Source organism: Sinocyclocheilus rhinocerous, unplaced genomic scaffold (genome assembly GCF_001515625.1).
Source record: "Sinocyclocheilus rhinocerous isolate Xijiao unplaced genomic scaffold, SAMN03320098_v1.1 scaffold675, whole genome shotgun sequence".
Taxonomy (NCBI): domain Eukaryota; kingdom Metazoa; phylum Chordata; class Actinopteri; order Cypriniformes; family Cyprinidae; genus Sinocyclocheilus; species Sinocyclocheilus rhinocerous.
In genome coordinates, this window is record NW_015629520.1 from 112,896 (window position 1) to 139,162 (window position 26,267).

A 26,267-nucleotide genomic window follows, 5' to 3' on the forward strand; every position below is an offset into this window, starting at 1 on the left:
TCAAGAAATATGTCTCATTATTATCATCAGTGCTGAAAGCTATTTTTGCTGTTTAATATTTTTGTGGGAACTGTGATACACAGGGTTGAATGCAACGTTGTCAGATTACCTCACGTCTCATTCACTGGAGAGAAAACATTACAGTACAAAGAGCATAATATTACAGTAATAACCCTTCCATTCTCGCTCGGTCTGCAGTTGCTTAATGGAACGCACTGATGACGTTTCACGTCTGTGTGAACAGGGTGCGTGGAGATATGCAAATACATACGCTGACAGGCAGGTAGGACAGCCTGGGACTGAGCAATATGATTGGATGAACATTTTATGGTCCTATGCCTTCCCATACGATATAAATGCACAACTACATTGCTATCAGGATGTGAAGAGACTTTCAACCAGCGTAACAAAAAATGCTTTGAACCAAATCACCTACGCTGCCGTTAATTATTCCAAACTTTTGACCAGTAGTGTACATTCAGAAGATTTTAAATGTAGTGAATGAGTCATATGGACTACTTTTATGTTGTTGTTGTTTTTTGTCATTTTGAAGCTTCACTTCTATTATAGCAAGAAAAAACTTCTGCATTCCACAGAAGAAGGAAAGTCATATGGTTTCAGAGCAGCATGAGGGTGAAAAATTAATGACAGATGTTTCATTTAGGGGCGCTTGCAGAAAGTTTCAGTTCTTGTAGTCACTTGAAGCTCTTTGCTTGGCTGGAATGTATGGGAAGTGAGTTTGTGTGCTTTTATCGGAAACAGTTTGCGTACTGCAGCTACGGAGAGCTCTTTTCTTCGAGTCCGGGCTGGAGTAAGTCTTACGATTACATCTGGGCGTCAGAAACCTCGGAGATGAAGATGAAAACACAGAATCGGTGGACGACAGCCTTGCTGATCTCATTCCACCTCTAACTTCGTCGTAATCATCATCGTCACAGCACAACGCGTGATATAGCGTCTTGTCGTAGTAATGAAGCCGTCCTCCAGATCCAAAGAGCCAGGAGGCTTTAGGGCTTTTTGAGGCCTTTAATGGTCCATTGAGGGCAGGTAAGTCTCCACAGCTCCTGCGGTAGAGCTCCAATTCTTGTTTCTTGGCTGTGGTTGGGTTGCGGACCGTGTCTAGCAGAGGGTTGTGTAGTAAGTGGTTGTCAGATAATGTCTCATTGTGCAAGAGGTCACCACGGTCCTCGCTGCAACACACTAGTGTCAGGTCATTGTCTGAGTCGAGGTCGATATCTGATGTTAACTTGTCAATTTGTGCCGCAACCTGAATAGAAGAAAAAGAGAATATTGAATACATGTCTGGAAAAAGCCCTTATAATATCCGAATCTTAGTTCACCCAAAAATGACAATTCTGTCATCATTTCCTCACCCTCATGTCTTTTCAAACCTGTTTCACTTTCTTTCTTTAATACAACATAATGCATCCATGCAATATCAGTCGGGTCTGATCTGCTTGTGTTCCTCAGAAAAAGAAAAGTCATACAGATTTGGAACGATATTGTCATCTGTTGAGGGAACACGCTGGAGTCACAAGGAAACAGTCTTTAATCAAGAAACACAGTAGATAATCCACAATGGGCGCTTGAGCCAACACACGTAGAGAACGAGTAGACCTGACAAACACAAGCTGAACAGACTAGGACTTAAGTACACAGGGAAATGAGGATAATTAACTAAACACAGCTGGAAACAAATGATGAACTAATCAGGGAACCTAATGAAAACAGGAAGGACCAAATAAGGAAACACAGGACCAGAAACAGGGGCAAAACACGACACAGAACAGTCCAGAATCCTGACAGATATGAGGGTGAGGAAATTACAGAATTTTCACTTTTTGGTTCAATTATCTCTTTATTTCAGTTGCTTCCTGAATCCATGAAATTGCCATGTAAACTCAACTCAGATCTTTTGTGTAGTGGAAACTGTAACAGAAAACTGAGACATGCTGAATCTCTTTCAGTTTACTACTAGCATGCTAAATATACTATTTTATTATTATATATAACATGATTTTGGCAGGAAGTACAAGAAAAAGTAAATCACAACGCTGGCATTTGAGCAGTAATGTCATATTAAATACAGGACTTTACTGTATGTAGCAATGCTCAACATCAGCAAAATCTCCAATGTTCAGCATAATGTAAACCCCAAAAATACCAATATAAAAGCTGTTCTAAATCCCATTATAACAGAACATTAAAGGGGTCCTATTATGCTCTTTTACAAAGTCTTGATTTTGTTTTGGGGGTGTATGGCTCTCATACAAGGTTGTTCGAAAAACACATTATTTTTCACATATTTTACATTATTACAACACCTCTCTCCCCAGTCTGGCATGAACGGCTCGAATAGTTCCTGTATCAAATGAAGGCCCGCCTTCTGAAATACGAAATGTGCTGTGATTGGTTAGCTGGGCCAGTGTGTGTGTTGTGATTGGTTAGCTGGGCCAGTGTGTGCTGTGATTGGCAGCACTCGGCGCCTGGTCGGGAAATGTCACGCCATTATTTTTCACATATTTTACATTATTACAACACCTCTCTCCCCAGTCTGGCATGAACGGCTCGAATAGTTCCTGTATCAAATGAAGGCCCCCCTTCTGAAATACGAAATGTGCTGTGATTGGTTAGCTGGGCCAGTGTGTGTTGTGATTGGCTCCACTCGGCGTCTGGTCAGGAAATGGCATGCCCCTTACCATAGCCGCCTGCAGCTTCAGTGTAAATATTGTGTCAAAATCAAATCAATTTGAGCGCGATTTCCCTCTTTTTCTTCTGGCTCAAAATCTTAAAAAATAAGTGGATTGCACACTATGAAATTAAGATTTTCAAAAATGATGTTGTACTGGCCCATTTTAAGGGGAAAGTTTACAAAAAAATGAAAAGTTGCTGCACCCCATTGACTTCCATAGTATGGAAAGAAAAAATACTATAGAAGTCAATGGGGACCAGAAACTGTTTGGTTACCAAAATTCTTCAAAATATCTTCTTTTGTGTTCAAAATATGAAAGAAACTTTTGGAACGTTTGGAATAACTTGAGTTGAGTAGGTAAATGATGACAGAGCATTAAGGTGCAGTTAATAACATAAATAGAACAAGAAGCAGAAATCATTTTTGAGAGCATAACATGGGTTATGGCATCTCACTAACTTAGGTGTGCTCAGACTTACAATTTCCACCTTGTAGACAATAAAAGTCAAACCCAAACTATTTTAAGAGGACATGATTTAGTATGACTTGACATGATTTAGAATTTGTATGATGTGATTTGTACGAAAATGTATAATTTTAAGAAAAAAAATGAAACATACAGTTCCACTCTTGACCCCACTAAACCTAACCTGGTAATCCATGACGTTTTGGCCAATTAGTGGAGAATTTGTTTGATCTCATTTGTACATTTTTGTACCATCTGCTTGAACTCCAGTGACAGTAATGTTACACAGTAATGTTAGGTGGAATCAGAGGTGGACCTTCATGCTTACATTTTTTCTAGAAATCGTACGTTTTCATACAACTTACATCATTCGTTCATATGAAATCACCAGATTGTAAAACAGTTACATTTTCCTGTGAGATTGGGTTGGTGGGGTGTAAGCAGACTGTACAAACATGTACAAATAAAACCATTTGAATTCATACAAATTAGCCACCAATTCACCAAAATATAAGATAGTGTGCTGTAAAAATCCTGTATTTGAAGTAGGAACTTACAGTATGCCATATCTATTGACCAGAATATTATAGAGATTTTGGGGTGCACTCTTTTAACTATGGCCAGTAAACCACCAGCAGCCACCCAGAACACCCTATAACGGCAATAAAAATCTCTCTGAATGGCAACCGCATACACGCTGGAATTCCATTTAGCACTTCAAACATCTAGTTTCTTAGAGTGTTGTTGAAAAGACCAAGATATTCCACAGTATTTTCTGAAGAATGTCTGTACTTTCATACTGTACATGTGGCTGAGCTTAAAGGGTTAGTTCAGCCAAAAATGAAAATTAGGCTGCGTTTTACTCACCCCCGATGCATCCTAGGTGTATATGACTTTCTTCTTTCAGACGAATCCAGTCGGAGTTATATTAAAAATTGTCTTTGATCTTTCAAGCTCTATCGTTGCACTCAGCGGGTGTTGCATTCCTTCGGTTCAAAAGACGTGAAATAAAAAGCACCCTTCCAGAAAAAAAAGTGTCTCACACGGCTCCCGGGGGAGGAGACTGGTTTTCCTTTGCTAAAGTAAGGAAACTTTGCTTCTTTTGATCCTGTAAACAAACGTTGGTTTTCAGGAGACTCACCGGCGCATGCGTAACGCTGACCCCATAGGTCATGCTCCCGGAACTGCTTCTGTGTACAGCTGTTGGCGCAAGCTAGATTCAAGTGATTATTATGTTTTGAATATGGATATTTTTCTTACAAAAACGCATTGATTCGCTACAGGAGGCCTTTGTTCACCCCTCGGAGCGGTGGTGTGAGACACTTTTTTTTGTGGAAGGGTGCTTTTTATTTCACGTCTTTTGAACCGAAGGAATGCAACACCCGCTGAGTATAACGATAGAGCTTGAAAGATCAAAGACAATTTTTAATATAACTCTGACTGGATTCGTCTGAAAGAAGAAAGTCATATACACCTAGGATGCATCGGGGGTGAGTGAAACACAGCCTAATTTTAATTTTTGGGTGAACTAACCCTTTAAGCCATAAATGAGTAATACGTATATATATCTGTTTCCATCTTTATGTTTTCCATCTCACCCCATTTCACCCACTGGCATTGGAATATTTAGTATCTGTTTGTGCTGAAGGGAATTTGTCCTCCTGCTGTGCTAGTAACTGCGTCTTACATAAGATCTCAACCATACGCTTATCAATACTCCTTCTCTTGCTTTGCCCAGCTCTTTTTCTGAGCAGGGTCTCAAGGCTAGTGCTCACAATTCAGAGACAAAACAAAGCACAGACGTAGCGATCCTGCAGATCATAAAGTCTGTCTGAAGATTTTAATCAGATTATAACATGCGTAAATGGTTATATATGACGGGATATTTTTCACAATGAAATCATATGACTGCGCTGCAAAGACATTATGTTAACTCTTGTCAATATTAAGCAGCTTAGTACGTTATTTAGGCCACAGTTATGTTTGATTTCTCAGGATTTTGATGATAAAGCACTGCTTGAATTGAAATATCAGAGTTATTAATGACAGCTTGTTCTATAATTCGCTGCTTCTGATTTCGATGAGCTCAGTGCTTTGCTGTCGCAAAACTTTCTCATCGCATTCAATCGCAGGATGTGGAGTTCATGATATAGCAGACCGGCTATTCAGCGGCGAGCCACAGGCTTTTGGCTGTTGGAGTTCGGTAGTGAGCAGTCAAACGTAAACAGGAAGAGCCCAAATGACAGACATTCAACAGCCAGAATATCCATTCACACCACACCTGCTGCTCGAAAGCCCACACAATACGCAAACAATGCCAAGCTTTTTGCAGTGCATACAAGCAAGGACTGTACAAACATTATGTACTGTATTTGCGAATTTATACTGTATCGAGCCCTGCCAAGTACAATAAGTGCCATTCCGTTATCAGAGAAATACATTTTTGGGACTCCACTGAAAGGCTCCTGTCTGGAGGAGGTATTAGATCATCTCTCGTGGGGTTGTGCCCTGTGCGCTGCTGTCAGACAGTTCATGTTTAATGCATTCATGCCAACCGCACACTAACTGATTGGAGATCAGAGTGCTGCTCGATTGGGACCAGCTGAAACAATTGCTACCTTGTGAAGGGCGGTTTTACTTGTGGAGCCTTGCACACCTTGCAAAGCAGAAATGGTGACCTATAGAAATCCCCATTTGTTGGGATTGTTGTAGGAGGCACTGCATAACAAGTGGCTTAAGGCTACAACCTGTCTGAGAGTTTCCACCATGGTGAGTGATAAAAATGTGTCCCATTGCTGAAAATGTAAAAATAAAACAAAAATCAGAATGATCTCAAAGTAAAAAGAGGTGGTCTTTTTTGTGGTGGCTGTGCTTTTGAATTAAATAATTATAATCTTAATTCAAGTGATGAAGGATTTTGAAAGTCTGACAGTAATCAGTGTTGAGTACTACTGTAAGGTTAACCCTGCCTGGTTTAAATGTTTGAAGATGATTAACAGTTGAAAACATTCGTTAGAAATTTAGAAAAGTAATCAAAAAGTAATCAAATGTAATCAGTTATATTGCTTTAATAAAGTAATTGAAATAGTTACACTACTGATTACATTTTAAATAGGGTAACTTGTAATCTGTAACCTGATTCAATTTCCAAAGTAACCTTCCCAACACCAAGGGAATTCATTCGAATGACGGTATGCATGATGCATAAAGTTTACTTGGATAAAAGTGGCTGCCAAATGCATAGAAACTGTATGTGTATTATTTCATTAAAAAACAGGCAGAACAAATTGCGATAACACATCTAATTGCAATTTTTATCATTAATAATATTTATTTATTTACTTCATCAAATTATAAAAATTAACAAATACCAGCCATAAGGGTCAATTTTTCGAAATTGAGATCTATACATCATCTGAAAGCTGAATAAATAAGCTTTCCGTTGATGTATGGGTTGTTAGGACAATAGGACAATATTTGGCTGAGATACAACTATTTGAAAATCTGGAATCTGAGGGTGCAAAAAAATCAAAATATTGAGAAAATCGCCTTTAAAGTTGTCCAAATGAAGTTCTTAGCAATGTATATTACTAATAAAAAATTAAGTTTTAATATATTTACAATAGGAAATTTACAAAATATCTTCATGGAACATGATCTTTACTTAATATCCTAATGATTTTTGGCATTAAAGAAAAATCAATAATTTTGACCCATACAATGTATTTTTGGCTATTGCTACAAATATACCCCAGTGACTTAAGACTGGTTTTGTGCTCCACGGTCACATATATAATATTAAACAAATAATATGAAGAAATATACTATTAAACTAACATTTCACAATAATAATTATATTAGTATTATTATTTTAAATAACAATAGTACAATTACCATACTAATATGAATGTTTTTTTCTTTGCTTTCAAACGTTAAACCACAGAGTTTGTTTTTTTTGCCGGAAAACCACAGGGAAACTTCTCTTTTGAAATGCTTCTCTTTTGTCGACAACAGATTTATAAACCATTCTCATTATAAATTTGGGATGATGTTGGGCTGATATTGCATTTTTAAATGCTCATTCTAACTGACTCAAACTCGCAGCACTTGAAGAGATGGAGTTTATGTGGAGCAGAATTTACTGTAACCCGCACCAAGACACTGAAAACACTGTTATCGTGAGTGGCTGTAAAAGATTAGATATTTATATTATTATTTAAGATTTGATATTTGTGCCAAACCATACCACTTTCTCTGGCATTATTAGAATGAATTAAAAAAGTTACCGGCCAACTAACACTTTATCATATACTCACCAATGCTGATATTTACTAAAATCTGGCACTTTGCGAGTGTCAATTTTAGGCCCTGTATATACCCCTTTAAAAATCACTCAATATTTTTGTTTAATATGGTGGCTGTCTTGGACTTTAAACTGAACCCTAGTGGTGTGGATGAAGCAGTAATGCAAATTTTTTCCGTTTCTAATGGCGTTTTTAAGGCATTATTCACAGTCAGCCATGATTAATTTACTTCCACGGGTGACAGAGTCCAATTATGGTGGGTTACAAAAATGAAGTGATCCAAATACTTGTTGGTCATGTGATCTCAAAATAGCTGAGGCGACCCTCTCCATGTAAAATAAAACACCATTTACTAACCACTGTCATGATTGGTATCATATGAGTGTTCATAATTTTAAATTTTTAAACACATTTTTCAAAAGATCTATTCCTATTCTGAACTATAACAATTTATATCAGATGTTTTATAAAATACATAAGATATACAAGTTATATGTTTCAGAACTTATAATAAAGGACCAATAAAAGCATAAACAAAAGACAAAAAGTCAATTTGGAGTATTGTTTGGATCCCTAAATCTACTTAAGTAGCTGGTGCAACAAATCCCATGCCATTCTAAAAGTTAACACATACCCTTTTTTTATCTGATTTGTCTCACAGTCATCTTACCTGCAGAACCCCTGGTCTTAGAGTCAGATTATTGCCTAAACTTCCCAGAAGGCTTTTAAACAGTGTGTTTGGAACGGAGTGTGAGTCAGAACAAGCGTTTGACTCATTTTTAGAGGAAGCCTGATTTGAAAGCAGTAGGAAACAGACCCATCACCACAACTGGGCTTCTTATGCGATTGATTTTTACCTGGAGGCTGGCTGGAAACTCCAAAACATCTGATGGAAACCATTAGATTCAAAAACAGATTCTAACCTCATACATTTTTCATCATGTATCACTGCCTTCCCTATATATTTGCTCTGAAAATAATCTCCATATACATTATCATATCTATCTTCTTATCATGTCTATTTATGCATTTGGCAATCGTTTCAATCCAAAGCAACTTACATGGCATTCAAGGTATATGTTATATAAGCTAATGTTGCCTTGGTTTTGTTAGCAGCAAGCTCTACTGTTTGAGCTACAGAAACGCTGTTTACCAAAAGAGCTCAAGGTTTGGCTAGTTAACTATGCATGGGGAAATGTCTTTCTACATTTAATAGTAGCCATGCATTCTGATGAAATACAGTTCTTCTAACTTAGTTCTACTCACTATATTCTTTAGTGTGACGGTAGCATTTTTTAACTTGTCATGATTCAGTTACATAAGTGTTTTTTAGTTTAATCATAATTTTAATGTATGTTTTATACAAATTGTTCAGTTTATATGCTAATTACTCATTTTGATTATTACAATGTTGATTACTAATTGTCTAGTCACATCATTTAAAATAAAGCCACCTCTTAAGTTGTTTAAATGGATTTTAAAGTAGTGTGTAAGCTACTTTAGTACTCAAGCACTTTTGAAAAAGCAACACTACAAAACTTACTAAAAAAAAAACTTTTTTAAAAAGTGTAGCTTGGCAACTTATTAGAAGCTTGTAACTTAGCAACTAACTTTTTCAAAAACATCAACCAACATCAACATTACCTTCCCGATCAATGTTGTTTACACCATTGTACTATAAATAATGAAAATAAAAGTCAGTCCAGTTAAAAACAATGAATTGTTGATATTTCATTTAAACAATAGAATATAAAGAAGACCCATATGGGATCTGTGCATGTGCTGTTTTTGGCGAGAAATTGGTAGAATTCTACGGAATTGGTTTAAACGTGATTAAATTTGTGAAACGGAGCTGAAAGTACTGCACTTTTATTGCTAGCTGAGAGCATGATCAAATTAGCCAAATTATTGAATTACACAAACGCAAAAAGAACATAAGACATCATAATTCTGTGTGTAGATTAAGCAAGTTTCTGTAAGTGAGCAGTGTACTGGTTTCACTTGGCAGTAATGAATTCAGAATCGTGACAAATGTTTGGCTGTTATCCGTGGAATCAGAGACAGCTGAAAGACAGATGAGCGTGTGGCAAAACTAATAACCATAACAAGATGTCAGTAGTAACAATAAGGCTCTGCTGCAAGGTGTGCTTGACAGATGGAGGTGTTAACTCAGGCAAGAGTGGCAGAGCTACCGGTGATGCCTGAACTTGGCCAAGGAGACGAATGAGACAAATCCAGCGGAGCTGTGACTGAGATGATGAGACAAATGCCAGTCTGGGACACTCATAGACTCATAGACAGTAATGAGGCAGATAGATATCCACCCGAGGAAAGAGATTAATTAAGGAGATGTCCTCTCACATAATGCTGAAAGCTGTCGCCCAGCACAAAGGGAGATAACTGCGAAAGAGATGAGACGCTGACAGGTGAGAAGATGAGGAAATCAAATCCGCTCCTGTGCATGCTAGCCCAATGTCCGATTTGCCTGGTGATAATTAGGCATCACAGATGACATCTTGCTTGTATGGGGGTGTCATCCTGCAAGTCTTTCTCCTTGTTAATCTATCTGTTGGTTGCTGTTTGGGTGACAATCTGTCCAGTCAACAGCCCCTAGGTGGACGTATCACAGTGGCATGAATGTGTTTATGACCTTGAGTATGTTTATGAAACGTGCCCACTGTGGTTGTGTCTATTGGTTTTTGTACAGTTAGGAACTAATCAGTCAGTAGTTGAGTTTAGGCCAGAAACAAACTCTATGAAAGTACGCATTAATTCATTGCTTAAACATTAACGTGAATGCTTGCCAGCGCAATATCACAGTCCCATCATTCCTGGGTTACTGAGATGGTAACAAACTCCAGCACACAAGGTGGTGATAGAGTTACCAACAGGGTGTTTAGGTAACTTTGGGTGTCATTTTTACAATGATACAGCAACTTTGAGAATGCTAATAGAGACTTGTGTTGTGCTATGAATTGCTTTCAAGAAATTTCGTAATGCAACATATGAAATCATGCATAGCTAGAAACACTGGCTACTTGAATATATTTCAGGTGTTACCTGGCAGAATGTAGGGATCAGTGCCTTGTTTAGGGGCACAATGGTTTGTCCTGTCAGAGCCGATAGCCTTGTGGGCATTGCTCCGACATGTTGTGCAGTTACACTTTGAGTGACCCAAGTTCAAGTCCTACCTCTGGATTTTTTTTCTGATCCCGTCCCCACCTCTCTCCCACTTTGCTTCCTGTCAGCGAATACTATCCTTTTTAAATAAAGGCAAAAATAAAAATCTTACAGGGATGTCCAATCCTGCTCCTGGAGGACCACGATCCTGCAGCAATGGGCAATCCTAATCGAACACCTGAACCAGCAAATCAAGGTCTTAAGAATTACTAGAAACTTCTAGGCAAGTGTGTTTGGGGTAGGTTGACCCTCCAGGAGCAGGATTGGACATCCTTGGGTTAAAGCCTACAATCTTTCACTTACTAAATCTCCCCATCAGTCTGTGCCTTTTAACAAAGCACTCCTTTAACCTTCAAAGCGGGCATGTAATGTGTGCTTTACCTCCCGGAGCTCTTTTGCCACGTCCTTGAGCTCAGCAAGAACTTCCTCCAGCTGTTCCATGACCATCTTAATGTGCCTGCGGATCTCTGCTCTCCGGTCAGGGCTCTGGCTCGGTTCAAATGGTCCTAGCGCTGTGCCGTGAAACATCCTTCACATAGGGATGACAGCAGCAGCGGTAGCCAGGAGGGGACTGGACACTGGTCTTCATGTCTGAAGCCCACCACACTATTGTTTGATCCTATCTGAATGAAAGGCCCATTCTCTGGTCCAAACATCTTAGCATAGTTTTTTGCTGCTGTTAGGAAACTTTGAAATCAGTCCAGGAATATCTAGTATTTCTCAGTAAATTCAAAAGGAAAACTTTCAAAAAAAAATAGAGCATCAAGAAAATTGGAAAAGTTTCAGCACTGAAACGAACAGTTCTCAGCAAAGCTTTGATCTTTTCCGTATGATGTTAAAATTAAATCAAATGGTATCATTTTTGGCATGAAAGAAGCTTTGTTCTTAAGACCGCTAGCAAGTAAATAAATAAAACACCCTTTTGAGCTTCTACTTTGAGAGGTTTGTGACATACCGAAAGTCAGTCTACTTCCTTATGTGGGACATCTGTCAATCTTTATACTGATTCTCCACATCTACATATGCATCCTCTGTCGCAACTCCACTTTTTCAAAAACGTATACCATAAAGTGTGTTTTCCATTGACGAGAAAGTCTTCAGTGCAGGAGCCATCAGTATTTGATGTGAAGAATATATGTATGCAAAAAGTGCACTGAGAATAGTAAGAACAAGTCACATTGCCAATCGAGCTGGCAGAAAAAGAACACATCCGATGTGACACATGGGAGGACGAGCCAAAAATTGCTTCTCTCAGAGACAATCCTGACAGATACTGCTATGAAGAACCATATCACCCTGAGACAAAGAGAGTTCCGGACATCCAGTTCAGCTAACCCACACCAGAATTTCAGTAGCTTGTCTTCTCTTGGCTTTTGTGGCTTTGTCCAGAATTGATGTCGTTTGGATTTATTGCTGCTCCGTATGTCTATAAAAAGCTTCCACAGAGTTGCCAGGCTTTTCCCACTGTGCCCCCTTACCGTGCAGCATATCTCCTACCCCATTTGAGCACGCTCGGATAACACTAGAGACAGATGCATGCTCAACACCTCTCTTGCAATGTTGTCCTCTATCAGTCACTGATGCTCAAGCACTTAGGAAACCTCCCCCTTCCCTCTCTCTCTCCCTCATTCACTCTCCCTCAAACACTCGCATTCGTTCTCTATGATCTCTCTTCCATAACTCTTCTCTCCTCTTTCATGCTTGCTACCGTACACACACTACATTTTAGTCCCACTCACCCTTGTCCTGTCACTTCCATCTTACTTCCGACAAACACATCAATTCATGTACACTTCCAAGCTTGCTCTCTGCTCAGATCTTTTCAACCATTTGCCACTTCAGTTGGGGAAGCAAATTAATTCAATTCAGTGTTGCAGTGCAGGCTCGTGAATCGTGAATGCGACGGCTCTGCAGCAATAGAAGCAGACCAGATTATCCCATTTAGATCGGTAATGAATAAAAACAGACGCAAGTACATCAGGAAACCGCTCGCCCTAACCATAATTATGTGCAAGAGATGCTTCAGCCTCCTGTATACATTTTCCTGTTACTCTCTTCAAATCACGAATCGACCAGGGGGCTGTGTCAGCAAGTTTGAAATTCTAATTTACCTTTCTATAATGATTTTTCAAAACATCCTGCGAGGCTTGTCCCAAACAAAGGCCCTCATTATTTTGTAGGTGTCTCTGATGGGAACTCTGATGAGAAATATCGGGGAAAAAACAAAAGGGTTTAACACAAAATAAGCAGTTGCTTTGAAAAGTGTATTCAGGCATATGGTGCCAAACAGTCATCTAGAATAACAGATACAATCTGAGATGAAGGTAGTGAGGAAAAGTAACACGACCATTTGTGCTGTGAACATTAATGATACCTCAAAAAGTGAGACTTGCTGGGGAGAGGTGTGCTAATACTTTTTGGAGTGTTTGGACAATTTTAGCCTTGCAGATGGCCAAATATCATATCAAATATCAGAGGCTTGAGGGTGATATTTTTTTATTTAGGTTAATAAGCACCCACCTAAACACCCTAGCAAAGCATGAAACGTTCAAAACACACTAGCAACCGCAAAGCAATACAATAAAATGCTCAGAACACCCTAGCAACCACAAACAACACAGTGAAACGTTCAGAACACCCTAGCAATCGCAAAGCAACGCAATGAAACGTTCAGAACACCCTAGCAATTGCAAAGCAACGGAATGAAACTTTCAGAACACGCTAGCAATCGTAAAGCAACGGAATGAAATGTTCAGAACACCCTAGCAATCACAAAGAAATGGAATGAAACGTTCAGAACACCCCAGCAATCACAAAGCAATGCAATGAAACGTTCAGAACACCCTAGCAATTTCAAAGCAACGGAATGAAACGTTCAGAACACGCTAGCAATCGTAAAGCAACGGAATGAAATGTTCAGAACACTCTAGCAATCACAAAGAAATGGAATGAAACGTTCAGAACACCCCAGCAATCGCAAAGCAACGCAATGAAACGTTTAGAACACCTTAGCACTCGCAAAGCAACGCAATGAAACATTTAGAACACCTGAGCAACCACAAAGCAATGGAATGAAACGTTCAGAACACCCCAGCAATCGCTCCAATTAGTGCTCCAATAAGCCACTTTGAAACTCTCCTGTTATTTTATTTATTTAATTTTTTTTCATTTATTATACGTTATGAACAGAACTGTGATATTTCAAACATACTGAAATACTTTAGATGCGGAGCGGTGTTTCTGATATCAGTGAGCGCGGAGTGGAGCGGGAGCAGGAAATGGTGAACCCGGAGCGGAGTGATTATTCAATGCTCGGAGCGCGGAGGGAAAATTGTTGCCGCTCCACTCCGCTCACATACTCTGTCTCTACAGAAGGGGGGCCCGGCAGAAAAAGTTTGGGAACCACTGGCCTACTCAAACACACAATATTTAATTTAATTTAATTCATACAGGCCTACCTCATGTTGCACGTTTGCACATTTTGAGAAAAACAATGGCACAATAAAAAAATAGACTTTTCAGGTCTATGTCCAATCCCTCACTTTTTCTAGTTATATAAGGTTAAAATATTTTGCCTGTAATTTTTTTTTCTCATATCGCAATATAATATCAATATCTCCTGGACAGTGTAAAATATCGTGACATGAATTTTAGCTCATATCGCCCACCCCTACCACAAAGCAACGGAATGAAACGTTCAGAACACCCTAGCAATCGTAAAGCAATGCAATGAAACGTTTAGAACACCTGAGCAACCACAAAGCAACGCAATGAAACGTTTAGAACACCCTAGCAATCGCAAAGCAACGCAATGAAATGTTTAGAACACCCTAGCAATCGCAAAGCAACGCAATGAAATGCTCAGAACACACTATGTTCGCAAAGCAACGCGATTAAATGTTTAGAACACCCCAGCAATCGCAAAGCAACGGAATGAAATGCTCAGAACACCCTAGCAATCGCAAAGCAATGCAATGAAATGTTCAGAACACCCTAGCAATCACAAAGCAACGCAATGAAATGTTCAGAACACCCTAGCAATCACAAAGCAATGCAATGAAATGTTCAGAACACCCTAGCAATCACAAAGCAACGCAATGAAATGTTCAGAACACCCTAGCAATTGCAAAGCAACGCAATGAAACGTTCAGAACACCCTAGCAATCGCAAAGCAACGGAATGAAACAGTCAGAACACCTTAGCACTCGCAAAGCAACGCAATGAAACGTTTAGAACACCCTAGCAATCGCAAAGGAACGGAATGAAACGTTCAGAACACCCTAGCAATCGCAAAGCAATGGAATGAAACAGTCAGAACACCTTAGCACTCGCAAAGCAACGCAATGAAACGTTTAGAACACCTGAGCAACCACAAAGCAACGCAATGAAATGTTCAGAACACCCTAGCACTCGCAAAGCAATGCAATGAAACGTTTAGAACACCTGAGCAACCACAAAGTAATGCAATGAAATGCTCACAAAGCAACGGAATGAAACTTTCAGAACACCCTATCACTCGGAAAGCAACGCAATGAAACGTTTAGAACACCCTAACAATCGCAAAGCAATGCAATGAAACGCTCAAAACCTGTAAAAAACTAAAAAAAAATAATAAAAATAGCAACACCTTTGCAACTATCCTAGCATTGCGATGCACAGAATTAGCATGTTCAAGCACTACTCACATTTGCTTTAGAAAATGTTCTTAGTTGTTTTGCAGTTGTTGTTTAAATGCTTGACACTTTGAATCACAGGATGTTAACAGGCACTAAAAATGTATTGAAGTGCTCCATTTTAATAAAAGTTGGAACTGAGGGCTAAATGCTGAGCTTTTGAGATTTGCAGAAAGCTAATGCAACCCTAATTGCTTGTGTGGCAATTTATGCATGCATTTAGGGCTAAGTACTAGCTGTTGGAGGAAACTTATTTCAATGCCCCAAAATGGTGAGGCAAATGGTTTTGTTTTTATTCACTACCGACTGAATTCTTGTCCTTGAAACAGAATACCAGCTCAGAAGATTTTTGTAATCTGTTCTTCTCTTAGTTAAATTTACTTCTTTAAGAAAAGACTGAAACAAAAACAGTTCCTGATTTCATACAATCTTTTCACTGAATGCAACTTCAGTGTTTCAGTGAAATGTTATAACAAGGCCTTTCATTCAATAAGATATGCTGCTTCTGTAAAATCGTTTCAAATAATAGTATGCTAATGTTGTGTTTAATTCAACAAGTAGCATCTCATATTTAAATATGGTTTGATTTTGCATTTTTATTCAAGTTTGTATACATTGGTATACATTTTATCAGTTTAGTCATTGAGTCAAGATGCAGATGTTAAAAATGACAGGTGACATTACTTCAGGTTGACATTACAGTCTTTAAGATACTAACCCTCACTTACAAAGCCCTTCATTACCTTTTTCCTTCATATGTACCTGAATTACTTCAACCTTTTTGCAAATGTAGTAAGTCATGTAGTATACATACGCAATAAATAATGCTGAGTATACATACTATTAACTGTAAATAGGTAAGTGTTGTAGTATGGTAGTATACTTTTCTCTGTAAGTAGAGACCAGATGAAATCCACCCAGGCTTTTAGTGCCATCTACTGTTGGATGTGCAATTCAGAACAAAATTTCATTACAAGGTGCAGTGTTATTTTAGTATCATTGAGATACTGTTTTTTTATTAATATTTTGAATGTTTTAATTTTAATGTTAGCTCATTTTAATTTTCATATTTTGTTTTCATTTTAATGATAGCTACCATGCTAGCATGGTATAGCCACAACTAAAATTCCTTAAAATTTTGAACAATGAAGATTACATTATTTCTGAAAAATCAAGTGTTCATAAATTGTTCTCTAAACTTGATCTCCACTGTGTGTGTGTGTGTGTATATATATATATATATGTCTGTGAAACCAGGCCTAGATGTTTATTATCCATCAGGGAGAGAGACAAAATAATATAAAAGTAATACAAAATGAACCAAAAAACAATTCATCTCAAACTTCAAAAACAACCACCTTTAGAAATCACAACTATTGAGCTTCATGTTTGCATGATTGATTGATTTTTAAGTAAGCTTTTCTCAAGAAACCTAACATGTTAAGGTTTACATTGCATTAAATACAAATTAAGTACACTAAATATAGTAGCTGAGGAGAAAAATATGGCTAAATTTATATTAGTACAAAGTAATTTAAATGTTTGACTCTTATAATTCAAGAAAAAAATACAAAAAAATAAAAAGAGAAGTAAATAAAAATGGAAACCTGTAAAATGTACTGGACAGTAGTTCTTGTCTCCAAGTCAACAATACATTCCACTTTAGACTTGACAAAATAATTAACATCTACACACATACAGAGTGCCTTTGTACACATGGCACAAGGTTTGGTTCAATTCACAAATTTACCAAGCACCACACACAACTCACTATACAAAGACCACTATCTGTTTCTCTACTGGCATCTTTCCACTCATTTAACTTTACAGTATGAACAAGGCTTTATCTACTGTTGGGATACACAGGCATGAAGATCAGGGCACAAAAAAACATGGCGGGTCTTGGAAAGGACAGTGACCTTAGCTTTTGCTGGTGCGGCTGAAATATAACATTCACACTTGTTGATGTGATCAAATCATGCATGACAGATATCGATATTGCTTCTGTCAATGTTTTCTTATTAGGCTACTGCCAGAAAACAAACAGGTAAATTATACACATCCAGTCCACTTGAGGGCACAAGAGGACTATGGGTGTCAGTTAGGGATGAAACCTCAGCCAAAGCTTTGGACAGGAAGTCCTGTCTTACCAAGCCCCACAATAGTGTACTAAACATCACATTGTGGAACAAGCTACATTCAAAACATCCAAATACACACATTAACGGAATTTCAACAAAAAGCACATAGAAAAACTCCCCAAACAGACATGAATAGTATCACACATGGGCATATTGATGTTTCACAGTTCTTGAAATGATTGCAAGTATTTTACAAGCCTTGATACAGACATTGAGATGTCATATTACATATATTGTACACTATTATTTTAAACTATTTCATACTCTATTTTCATATAACTATGACCCAGTTTCACAGTCGAGCATCTATTCATCACTAGCTCCTCAGACTGTAAATTCCGTTGAATTGGAACAACAAATCTAAATAAATTCTCTACTGTATATATCAAATCCACAATTTTCAGGTCCGAAAGAGTTTAAATAATCTCTAGATATCTGTAATTCAGGAATTTCACACAGAAATTGCTTGTCGATGCATAATAGAGAACATATTTTCAGAAAATGTAAAGAAAAATTGTTAGACGTGGACATAATGTTGGGGAGATGCAAAGGACTACAGTACATCACTATGAAAGTAATTAATAACTAATATGATACCATACTGTATACTGTACTTGAGACAATATTACTTTATAATATGCTTTACTTGTAGGGTTTAAACCAGTGAGGAATAAACCACCCAGAAGCCATATTTTACAGAAATTACTGAAATTCAATCTGAGATTATACGCAAACCAACAGATACGATTTCTGAGACAATGAGAACATTAAAATATCAGCCTTCATCGCAGATTGAGATCATAATGGATTGAAATATATAACAAGTCTGTAGCTAAGAGCAGATTAAATACATACTCTATTCGAGAGCGTTTAAATCAATTATTGTACAAACGTACAACATGTACATGTACAAATATTTTGTCCAATCAATTTCGTTAGCCGAACCTCAGCTACAGTACATCATCAGTAAAATGAGACGATTAAATCCTGAGGTAAAGAAAACAATGTTAATAAGCACAACTGCATTCACTAAAATGTCAACAACATTTAACACAAACGAAAATACGACGCGAATACACACGAACTAAAACAACATAAACATATGGCTTTCCACAGAAAATGAAAACAAACTTTCTTTGTACTTGCACTTGATGTAAAGTGCTCAACAGAAACAATGTAATGTTTATAAACTTCCCAGCAAACAAAAATATGTTCTAAGAACGTTTTGCTAATGTTCCCATTAAGTTGTGAAAACGGTATTTCTGAATGTTCTCTGAACTTTCAAAATGTAGTTTTTTTAATGTTTTAAAAAACGTTTCTTAGTTAGACAAAACGGAACATTTTGCAAACATTATGGGAATGTGTTCCCTGAACATTCTGAAACAAGTAGTAATATTTAAAAAACATTAGACGAATGTCCAACTAAAACGTTTTAGAAGAAAAACGTTCCATGAATGGTGTATGAATAACACTGTGCTAACATTCGAGAACATTATTAAAGACCAGATAACTTTGAACAAACATTGAACGTTACTAGAAGAACGTTTGTTTATAACTTTGAGAGAACATTGCTAAAGTTCTCAGAACGTTCCCTGTTAACTGGGTTTATACTTTTTCAACTGCAAGATCAAGTAAATACCAGTCAATTTACTTCCAAAAGCTGATCATTTCTTCTCTTTGTGAATAAAACGTACGTTTATTTGTAAGACGTGAGAGTAAAGATGCGTTTGCTAAATAGTCGAAATGTGTTCTTGAATACTAACAGCCAAACAAAACATAGAACTGGCTTGCAAATACCACACTGACGAATCTGAGAATCTAGTTACTATAGAGACATAGTGAGCTTTGGAATGTTTCCTTACTGGTGGTCTAGTTCAGCCATGTTTGAAACACGATAAGTGGAGAAACACTACATAACTGTTAATTAAATCTGCCGTAATACCACATGGCAAGACTGATATTTTCCTATTGAGGAGTTCTAAATACCGAAAGCAACTCCTTAAACTATCACACACTTGTAGAACAGTTTAAGCAAAAGCTTATGTATTGTTGTACTGCTGGAAACTTGTTTGAATTCAAATTGTCTTATATCTTTCCTTTCTCCCTTCCCCCATTTCAACCACTGACTTTATCCCTCTGGAACGCCCCCTCCAAATACCCTGTTTCTGTCCCCTCCCCCCATTGTGGCTGAAAAGGATCTACATTGGCTCATCATAGTTGTAAGTTGGGGCAGCCGAGTACTGTTGACCCTGCATGGTCCCCTGTGCAGCCCCCATAGCTGCCTGCTGTGCTGCCTGTTGGACGTGAGGGTTCTTCCAAGCGCCGGTGGTCCATTCTTCCTGAGCCTTGCTCATGCTGCCCCCGCTGCCACGGTACAAGTTGTGAACCTGAGACAGAAGACAATTTTACTGCTCAAAAGTTGACCTTTTATAGCTCAGCAGATCACGTGTTCTAACCAGGCGACAATTAATTTATCCAGTTTGACAAAATCGGAATATATTTGATGTTCAATATACAGACTTGCTTTCATTTAACCATTGACTTTGCTACAAAATATCTACTTTGCTCAGGAATCCTAAGAAAAACAGACCAAAAATTAAATAATTGTCAGCATTTAGAGGATAGAGCTATAAAATTATACACAGGGATATTTAAAATGTGGCTGACATGTAAGTCAGTAATTATTTTCATAGAACCAATAAATGGCAAATATTTAATAATAATAATAATAACAACAACAACAATTGTCCAAAATAATCTAAAGACACTTGTTAAAGACTACTGTTACTAGTGTTTTTAAAGATTAAAAATAGTATCTGATATGTAAGCCAATAATTAATTTCATACAACCAATAACTGATAAATGGCAGATATTAAAACAATTATTCTATAATATTTTGTGTAAAATAATAATAAAAACACTCACTAAAATCAAACGTTTTAGATGTTTTAAAGTGAATTTGGGCATCACAACATTATAATGTACAGTATTAAAAATGGTTATTAATTTCCATTACTGTTAAAGATTACTGTTATTAGATTATTAGTGTTTTTAAAGATTAAAAACAGTGGCCAATACGTAAGCCAATAACTATTTTCATAGAACCAATAACCGATAAATGGAGGATATTAAATAAAAAATAATAATAATAAAAACATGATTTTATAATATTTTGTCTAAAATAACAAAAAACACACTGTTAAATGTTTTAAACCAAAATTACTTATGACAACATTATAATGTACAGTATAAAAATTGATATTAATTTCAATAATTGTTAACGATTACTGTTACTAAATTGTGTATAATTAAATATTGTGGCTGATATGCCAGTAATTTTCATACAACCAATAATAAATAAATTGCAGATATTAATAAAAAATAAAAAAAATTCACATTTAAAAACTTTTTTAGTAAATCTGAGCACAAGACCCTCTTCAGAAACTCTGCAGGAAAAACTGTACAGGAAAAAAAGAGAAGTAGGAGAGTACTGTAATGTTAATCAACAAAAAAAACAATATTGTTAATATTAAGGTATTACCCTCAGCATAAATTAGTAATTGCTTGAATTTCAGGAAATATCATGAGACCTTTGTATATTCAAAACAATAATGATGGAGGAACAGTAACGGGTACCTTGGTGAGCGCAATGAACGAGAGAACAGCCACGGCAGTGAACATTATGGTTGGAATCAGCATAACAACAGCAGAGCCAATATTAGTGCTGAAAAAAGTGATGGTGGCCAGCCAGCCACTGTAATACAAGTACATAAAGAAGACATATTCTCCTCATTAACATGGTAGTTAGAAAGTAAACTACATGAAATGACTGTATAAATTCATAACATCCTAATAAAATCTAAACAGACTATAATATATGTGCGCTAAAAATATTATGTGACGCAAGAGAGTATATGAGTCATTTGAGTTTCTATAGGGTAACTCAACTGGAACTGACCCAGATTTGCTGTATCTATCTACATTACTGTTGGGTTAAAAATAACCCAGTTTGGGTTGTTTTGCAAACCACTGCTGGGTTAAATATGGACACAACCAACCGTGGGTTACTTTGACCTAGCATGTTGAGTTGTTTATTTAATCCACCATAATGGTTTATCTATCTATCCATTCATCCATCCATCCATTCATCCATCCATCCAATTTCTTAAACACTATGAGCAGTTCTTACCACACTCCCCATCCTGGGATTCCAACACTCTGGATGATACTAATCACCACTTGCGCCATGAAGACAAAAAAGAATGCCATGAAGTTGAAAGAACTGTCCGTCCTGTGAAAGAAAAAGTGAACTGCATTAGGGTTGTGCACAATGACACGATTACAACTCAAAGACTATTTTAAAACATCTCGGAATGCCACAGCTCATCATTAATTGAACTCACTTGAAGGCCTTGTAGATGGGCCTAAACCAGCACACGTATGAGCATGGGGTGAACAGTATCAGCCACAGAATGGCCATCCCAAAATTGGTTGCCCCGCCCCCTCCGCACATCCATGCTAGACAGCCAATCAGGTTCACTGCTAGGGTGGCACTATTCACTGTGAGGGGAAAAAAAACAAAGAATTTCATTAAAAAAACTAATTTCATTTCGTTATAATGAATGTCTAAATATCATTTATATGTAAATATTGTATTTGTTTCATAATTTGATGGATACATTACAAGGAAAACTGAAATTGTCACATCTACTGGAACAGGGCAGATACCAAAAAATGTGCACATGTATGACATACAATGACTAAAATCTAATTGCTAAGTAATCTACCTCAAATCTAGAATTCATTTTAGATACTAATACAAATTTTCATTTATCTCAACAAACCATTAGTTCCCATTAGTGTGCTAATAAATAAAAGGACTTTTGTGAATATCCTACATTGCAAAAGCAAATCTAATGCTTGTGATTCTCATTATAGCATAGTAAACTGGACAATAACACAAGAGTAATATGACACCCCACATTTTTACTTGTGGACTGACAGATTAACACGTTTTTGTGTGTCTGTTTCTCTCAGTGTTTACACTGAAAACAAAGGTGACACTGTAATGACAAATAAAGCCACATGATTGCAATATACTGTATAAAATTACATGCACTGAGAATATCACAAAAATATATAATAAATGCTGAAATATTTTTATCAACGTACATATCCATAGGTAATACAGTCGTTTGCACATTGTACGCTGGTGGTCTGGGATCTCGTTGAAGTCTTGGTAAAAACATGGTTTCAGTGGAATGAACCGTGGAAGAGGAGGGAAATTATTTTCTGTGGGGAAAAACACAAATTAAAGTCCTGGTTCACCAACAAAACTAATAAAACATACCATAGTACTTTGGACATGTACCATGATAGGACCATGCAATTCTTTGAAATACCTTACAGTACCATGTAAATACCATGGTACTTGAATATGTTAACAATTCAGTTTGGTTTAAGAAAGTTACACGCTCTCACCTGCCATGGAGATTCTTTTTTCAGATCACCAACGTCAAACTTTAATATTTAAAAACCTGTAAAAACACACATTACAGACACACAACAACAAATTCACACACTGCAATGAAACACTGTAAGGAGTGCTCATAATAGGCTACAAGAGGTTATAACCTCATTATCCAATATATTCCAGTGTGAAAGGGAAGCTTGCCTTCGGTTAGTAAAACGGCCTGGTAACAATGAAATAACCTGAGTAAACACAACTTAGCACACAAGCTAGATCCAGCATCCCTAATAAAGGGAATGATTCCTTATTCAGTATTACAAACTTGACACTTATAAACCTTAAGCAGCCTGCAACACTGATAAGCACATTATTTTTGAAATGATTAATATTCTGATAATACGACGACTTGTTAGTAATTTATTTATTTTTAAAAAAACAGCGGCTTCAAAAACTATTTGAAGCATTACTTTGTGTTTGTAGAACAAAAGGTAAAAATATCTTCAAGTAATGTTTATCACAAAAATTAATTTATAAATCCAAAGCTAACAACTCTTAAAACTATTTCTAAAAACCCACAGAAAATTCCCAAGTTGGCCTGAATATAGCTTTATTTTTTACATCTTCTGTTTAGAGATTCACATAATGCATTAATTCACTGTGAACATTCCATTAATTCCAGATTAATATTCCAAGTTCTGATTACTAACATTTTTTATAAAACACTGTTTTAATGTTTTTATGACAATAATACGACGACTTGTTAGTAATTTATTTATTTAAAAAAAAACAGCGGCTTCAAAAATCTATTTGAAGCATTACTTTGTGTTTGTAGAACAAAAGGTAAAAATATCTTCAAGTAATGTTTATCACAAAAATGAATTTATAAATCCAAAGCTAACAACTCTTAAAACTATTTCTAAAAACCCACAGAAAATTCCCAAGTTGGCCTGAATATAGCTTTATTTTTTACATCTTCTGTTTAGAGATTCACATAATGCATTAATTCACTGTGAACATTCCATTAATTCCAGATTAATATTCCAAGTTCTGATTACTAACATTTTTTATAAAACACTGTTTTAATGTTTTTATGACAATCAGATTAATGCATTTGCATGACGCTAAAAATGTAATATTGCTAAATTCTGAGTAATATTGGAATATTTTCAAACATGAAAAATTGTGATTGTCACACTGTAACTGTGGATTGTTATTATCATTACCTCTCATTTGCTGCTCGAAATTCATAAGGAATACAGGTTTATGAGGCCTGGTAACTTAATCATCCATTATTTGACCATATTCATCTGTCAAGACGACACGATTAGAGTTAATAGAATAAAGAATGATTCGAACAATTCGAACATTGAACGAGTCGTTTGGTAGCGATTATTATAAACCGTTTGTAGCGAATATTCACAAACGTTTATTCGTAGCGACTACACTTTTAATTATTTATTATGTCGCGTTTATTCGCAGCGATTATTATCAACCATTTATTTGTAGCGATTATTATCAACCGATTGCAGGGCGGTTTTTCTCGCTCGGATCTAGCCAAACCCGGTTGCAACGTGAAGGGCATGTCGCCAGGGTGGTAGGCTACATAGATATGAAATGATAATCTAGTTGCCATAACGTTATATTCCATTCATCCAAATGGGAGGTATCATTATAAAACGCAAGACTCGAAGGAGAAAACAAAAGCAAGAGAATATTTAGCTAAAACATTTTGACTCGCTTCAGAGCGGATCGAGGTCGAGCAGAGCAGAGCGCCCTTCAAGCGAAAAGATGGTGCTGAACGGGAAGGCGTTTTATTCAACAGTGCAAGCTAAAGATAGCACGTATTTCTGATTTTCCCTGTAAATAAGACACAATACATCTGCTCTAAGTGCATAAATGTGAAAAACACGGGCGAGAAAGTGAAAAGCATGGGTGAAAACCGTTCCCCTTACCTTCTCGAGCGTTCACCCAAGAATATGTTGCCGATGCACGCGCCCACTCGCATCTAATAAACCACTTTCCATTCAATGATCGATGCACTTGTGATGGTGATGTTTTCCAAATCCGTTATGCTTATGAGACGATATTGGGAATATGGGAGGGAAAACAGTCACGTCACGGCACTCCTACACACGCACGCGCGGAGATGAGCATCCGTTCCGCGCAGTGTTGCCAACTAATTTTCAGGGGAAGTTGCTAAAGGAAGGTTGATTTGTTGCTAAAAGTTGCTAAATGACGCGATGTCATTGCGCGGTGACGTCATTGCGTAATCACGATGCAAAATTGTGTCACTCACATAATGTATCAACAATACATCCAATGTCATCTGAACATATGGAAGAGAAGAGAAGAAAAAAAGTTGACAATGACTGTTAAAAGAGAAAGATGCATTTAAATAGCTTTTTTATGAACATAAAGAAAGGCGCGAGGGATGAGTGTATTGTGAGTGTGTGTGATGCTGAATACATCAGATCGTGAGGCCTCTAGACTCGCGATACTTCATTCCTTCACTCTCACTGACCTCAAACGCCGCGAGACCGCTCTCCACGGTACTGAAGCATATGTCTTTAAAAAAGATTTTGAGGTAAAACCTGAAATAATATTTTCTTGTAAAAAGCACTGCAATACTCTGTTTATTAACAACTTTTAAAAAAATCATTTTACAGTGTAATTCTTACACTTATCACATATAGTTCATAACATATAAAGGAGTATCAGACACATACATTAGGAGGAAAAATGGGAATGATGGCAAAACACGTTAAGATACATATCCTAAATAAGGCCAAGTAGCTGTATTACATACAGCTTTTTTTCAAAGGAAACATACACAGGAAAATTGTTGCTTAGCTGTAGAGAAGCTTACTACTTACAGTAATCTGTAGATATATGTATATAAATAAAATATTACAGTACTTACAGTAACTTGTATATGTAATATATGATATTACTGCATATACTGTATATTATATTTCTATGAACTTAATAAATTTATCACTTAATACATACAGAATTTTATTACAACCTACAGTAATTTGTAAGTTGTGTAATATATATATATTTGTAATTTGTATTGTAATTACAATACAAAACACAAATATATATTACAGTACTTACAGTAAATTGTATATCCATGTAATGTAATATATTATATTGTATATTTCTCTCAATATGTTATTTATATATATATATATATATAAATTTTATTTTGAAGAAATACAGTAAAAGTAAACTAAAATATTATTATTATTATTATTATTATTATTAACACTGCCCATTACATATGCAAGAACACACTGTGCACTAAACTAATAACACTAATAAATAAAATGTAATAAAT

At 36.6% G+C, this 26,267-nt stretch overlaps 2 protein-coding genes across 5 annotated transcripts; both read right to left on the reverse strand.

The window, feature by feature from the left end:
- Window positions 1-584: 584 nt before the first annotated feature.
- On the reverse strand, window positions 585-11,355 carry LOC107739067 (UPF0583 protein C15orf59 homolog). 2 transcript variants are annotated; one of them, XM_016551045.1, is made up of 2 exons: window positions 11,024-11,355; window positions 585-1,267 (listed from the first exon to the last, which is right to left on the reverse strand). In XM_016551045.1, the coding sequence occupies exons 1-2, from the start codon at window positions 11,168-11,170 to the stop codon at window positions 683-685; spliced, it is 732 nt and encodes a 243-aa protein (XP_016406531.1). In that variant the 5' UTR covers window positions 11,171-11,355; the 3' UTR covers window positions 585-682. The 2 variants fall into 2 exon arrangements, with proteins under 2 accessions (XP_016406531.1, XP_016406532.1); XM_016551046.1 differs by lacking the exon at window positions 11,024-11,355 and adding an exon at window positions 1,374-1,453.
- A 7,485-nt stretch (window positions 11,356-18,840) lies between these two features.
- scamp5a (secretory carrier membrane protein 5a) lies at window positions 18,841-25,080 on the reverse strand. Of its 3 annotated transcripts, XM_016551047.1 has the most exons (8): window positions 24,880-25,080; window positions 24,666-24,784; window positions 22,939-22,994; window positions 22,630-22,749; window positions 21,861-22,017; window positions 21,647-21,748; window positions 21,094-21,211; window positions 18,841-19,843 (listed from the first exon to the last, which is right to left on the reverse strand). In XM_016551047.1, the coding sequence occupies exons 3-8, from the start codon at window positions 22,943-22,945 to the stop codon at window positions 19,655-19,657; spliced, it is 693 nt and encodes a 230-aa protein (XP_016406533.1). In that variant the 5' UTR covers window positions 22,946-22,994; window positions 24,666-24,784; window positions 24,880-25,080; the 3' UTR covers window positions 18,841-19,654. The 3 variants fall into 3 exon arrangements, with proteins under 3 accessions (XP_016406533.1, XP_016406534.1, XP_016406535.1); XM_016551048.1 differs by lacking the exon at window positions 24,666-24,784; XM_016551049.1 differs by lacking the exons at window positions 24,666-24,784; window positions 24,880-25,080 and adding an exon at window positions 24,151-24,203.
- Between the last annotated feature and the right edge of the window lie 1,187 nt (window positions 25,081-26,267).

Excerpts from the sequence above, each read along its gene's own strand:
- LOC107739067 (XM_016551045.1), bottom strand. The coding sequence starts at position 11,170 with ATGTTTCACGGCACAGCGCTAGGACCATTTGAACCGAGCCAGAGCCCT. Across the intron at positions 1,268-11,023 it reads TGGCAAAAGAGCTCCGGGAG|GTTGCGGCACAAATTGACAA; the intron begins GTAAAGCACACA and ends TCTTCTATTCAG.
- scamp5a (XM_016551048.1), bottom strand. Across the intron at positions 22,018-22,629 it reads ACTGTATTACCTATGGATAT|TGAATAGTGCCACCCTAGCA; the intron begins GTACGTTGATAA and ends TTCCCCTCACAG. Across the intron at positions 19,844-21,093 it reads CGTTCATTGCGCTCACCAAG|GTTCACAACTTGTACCGTGG; the intron begins GTACCCGTTACT and ends CTTCTGTCTCAG.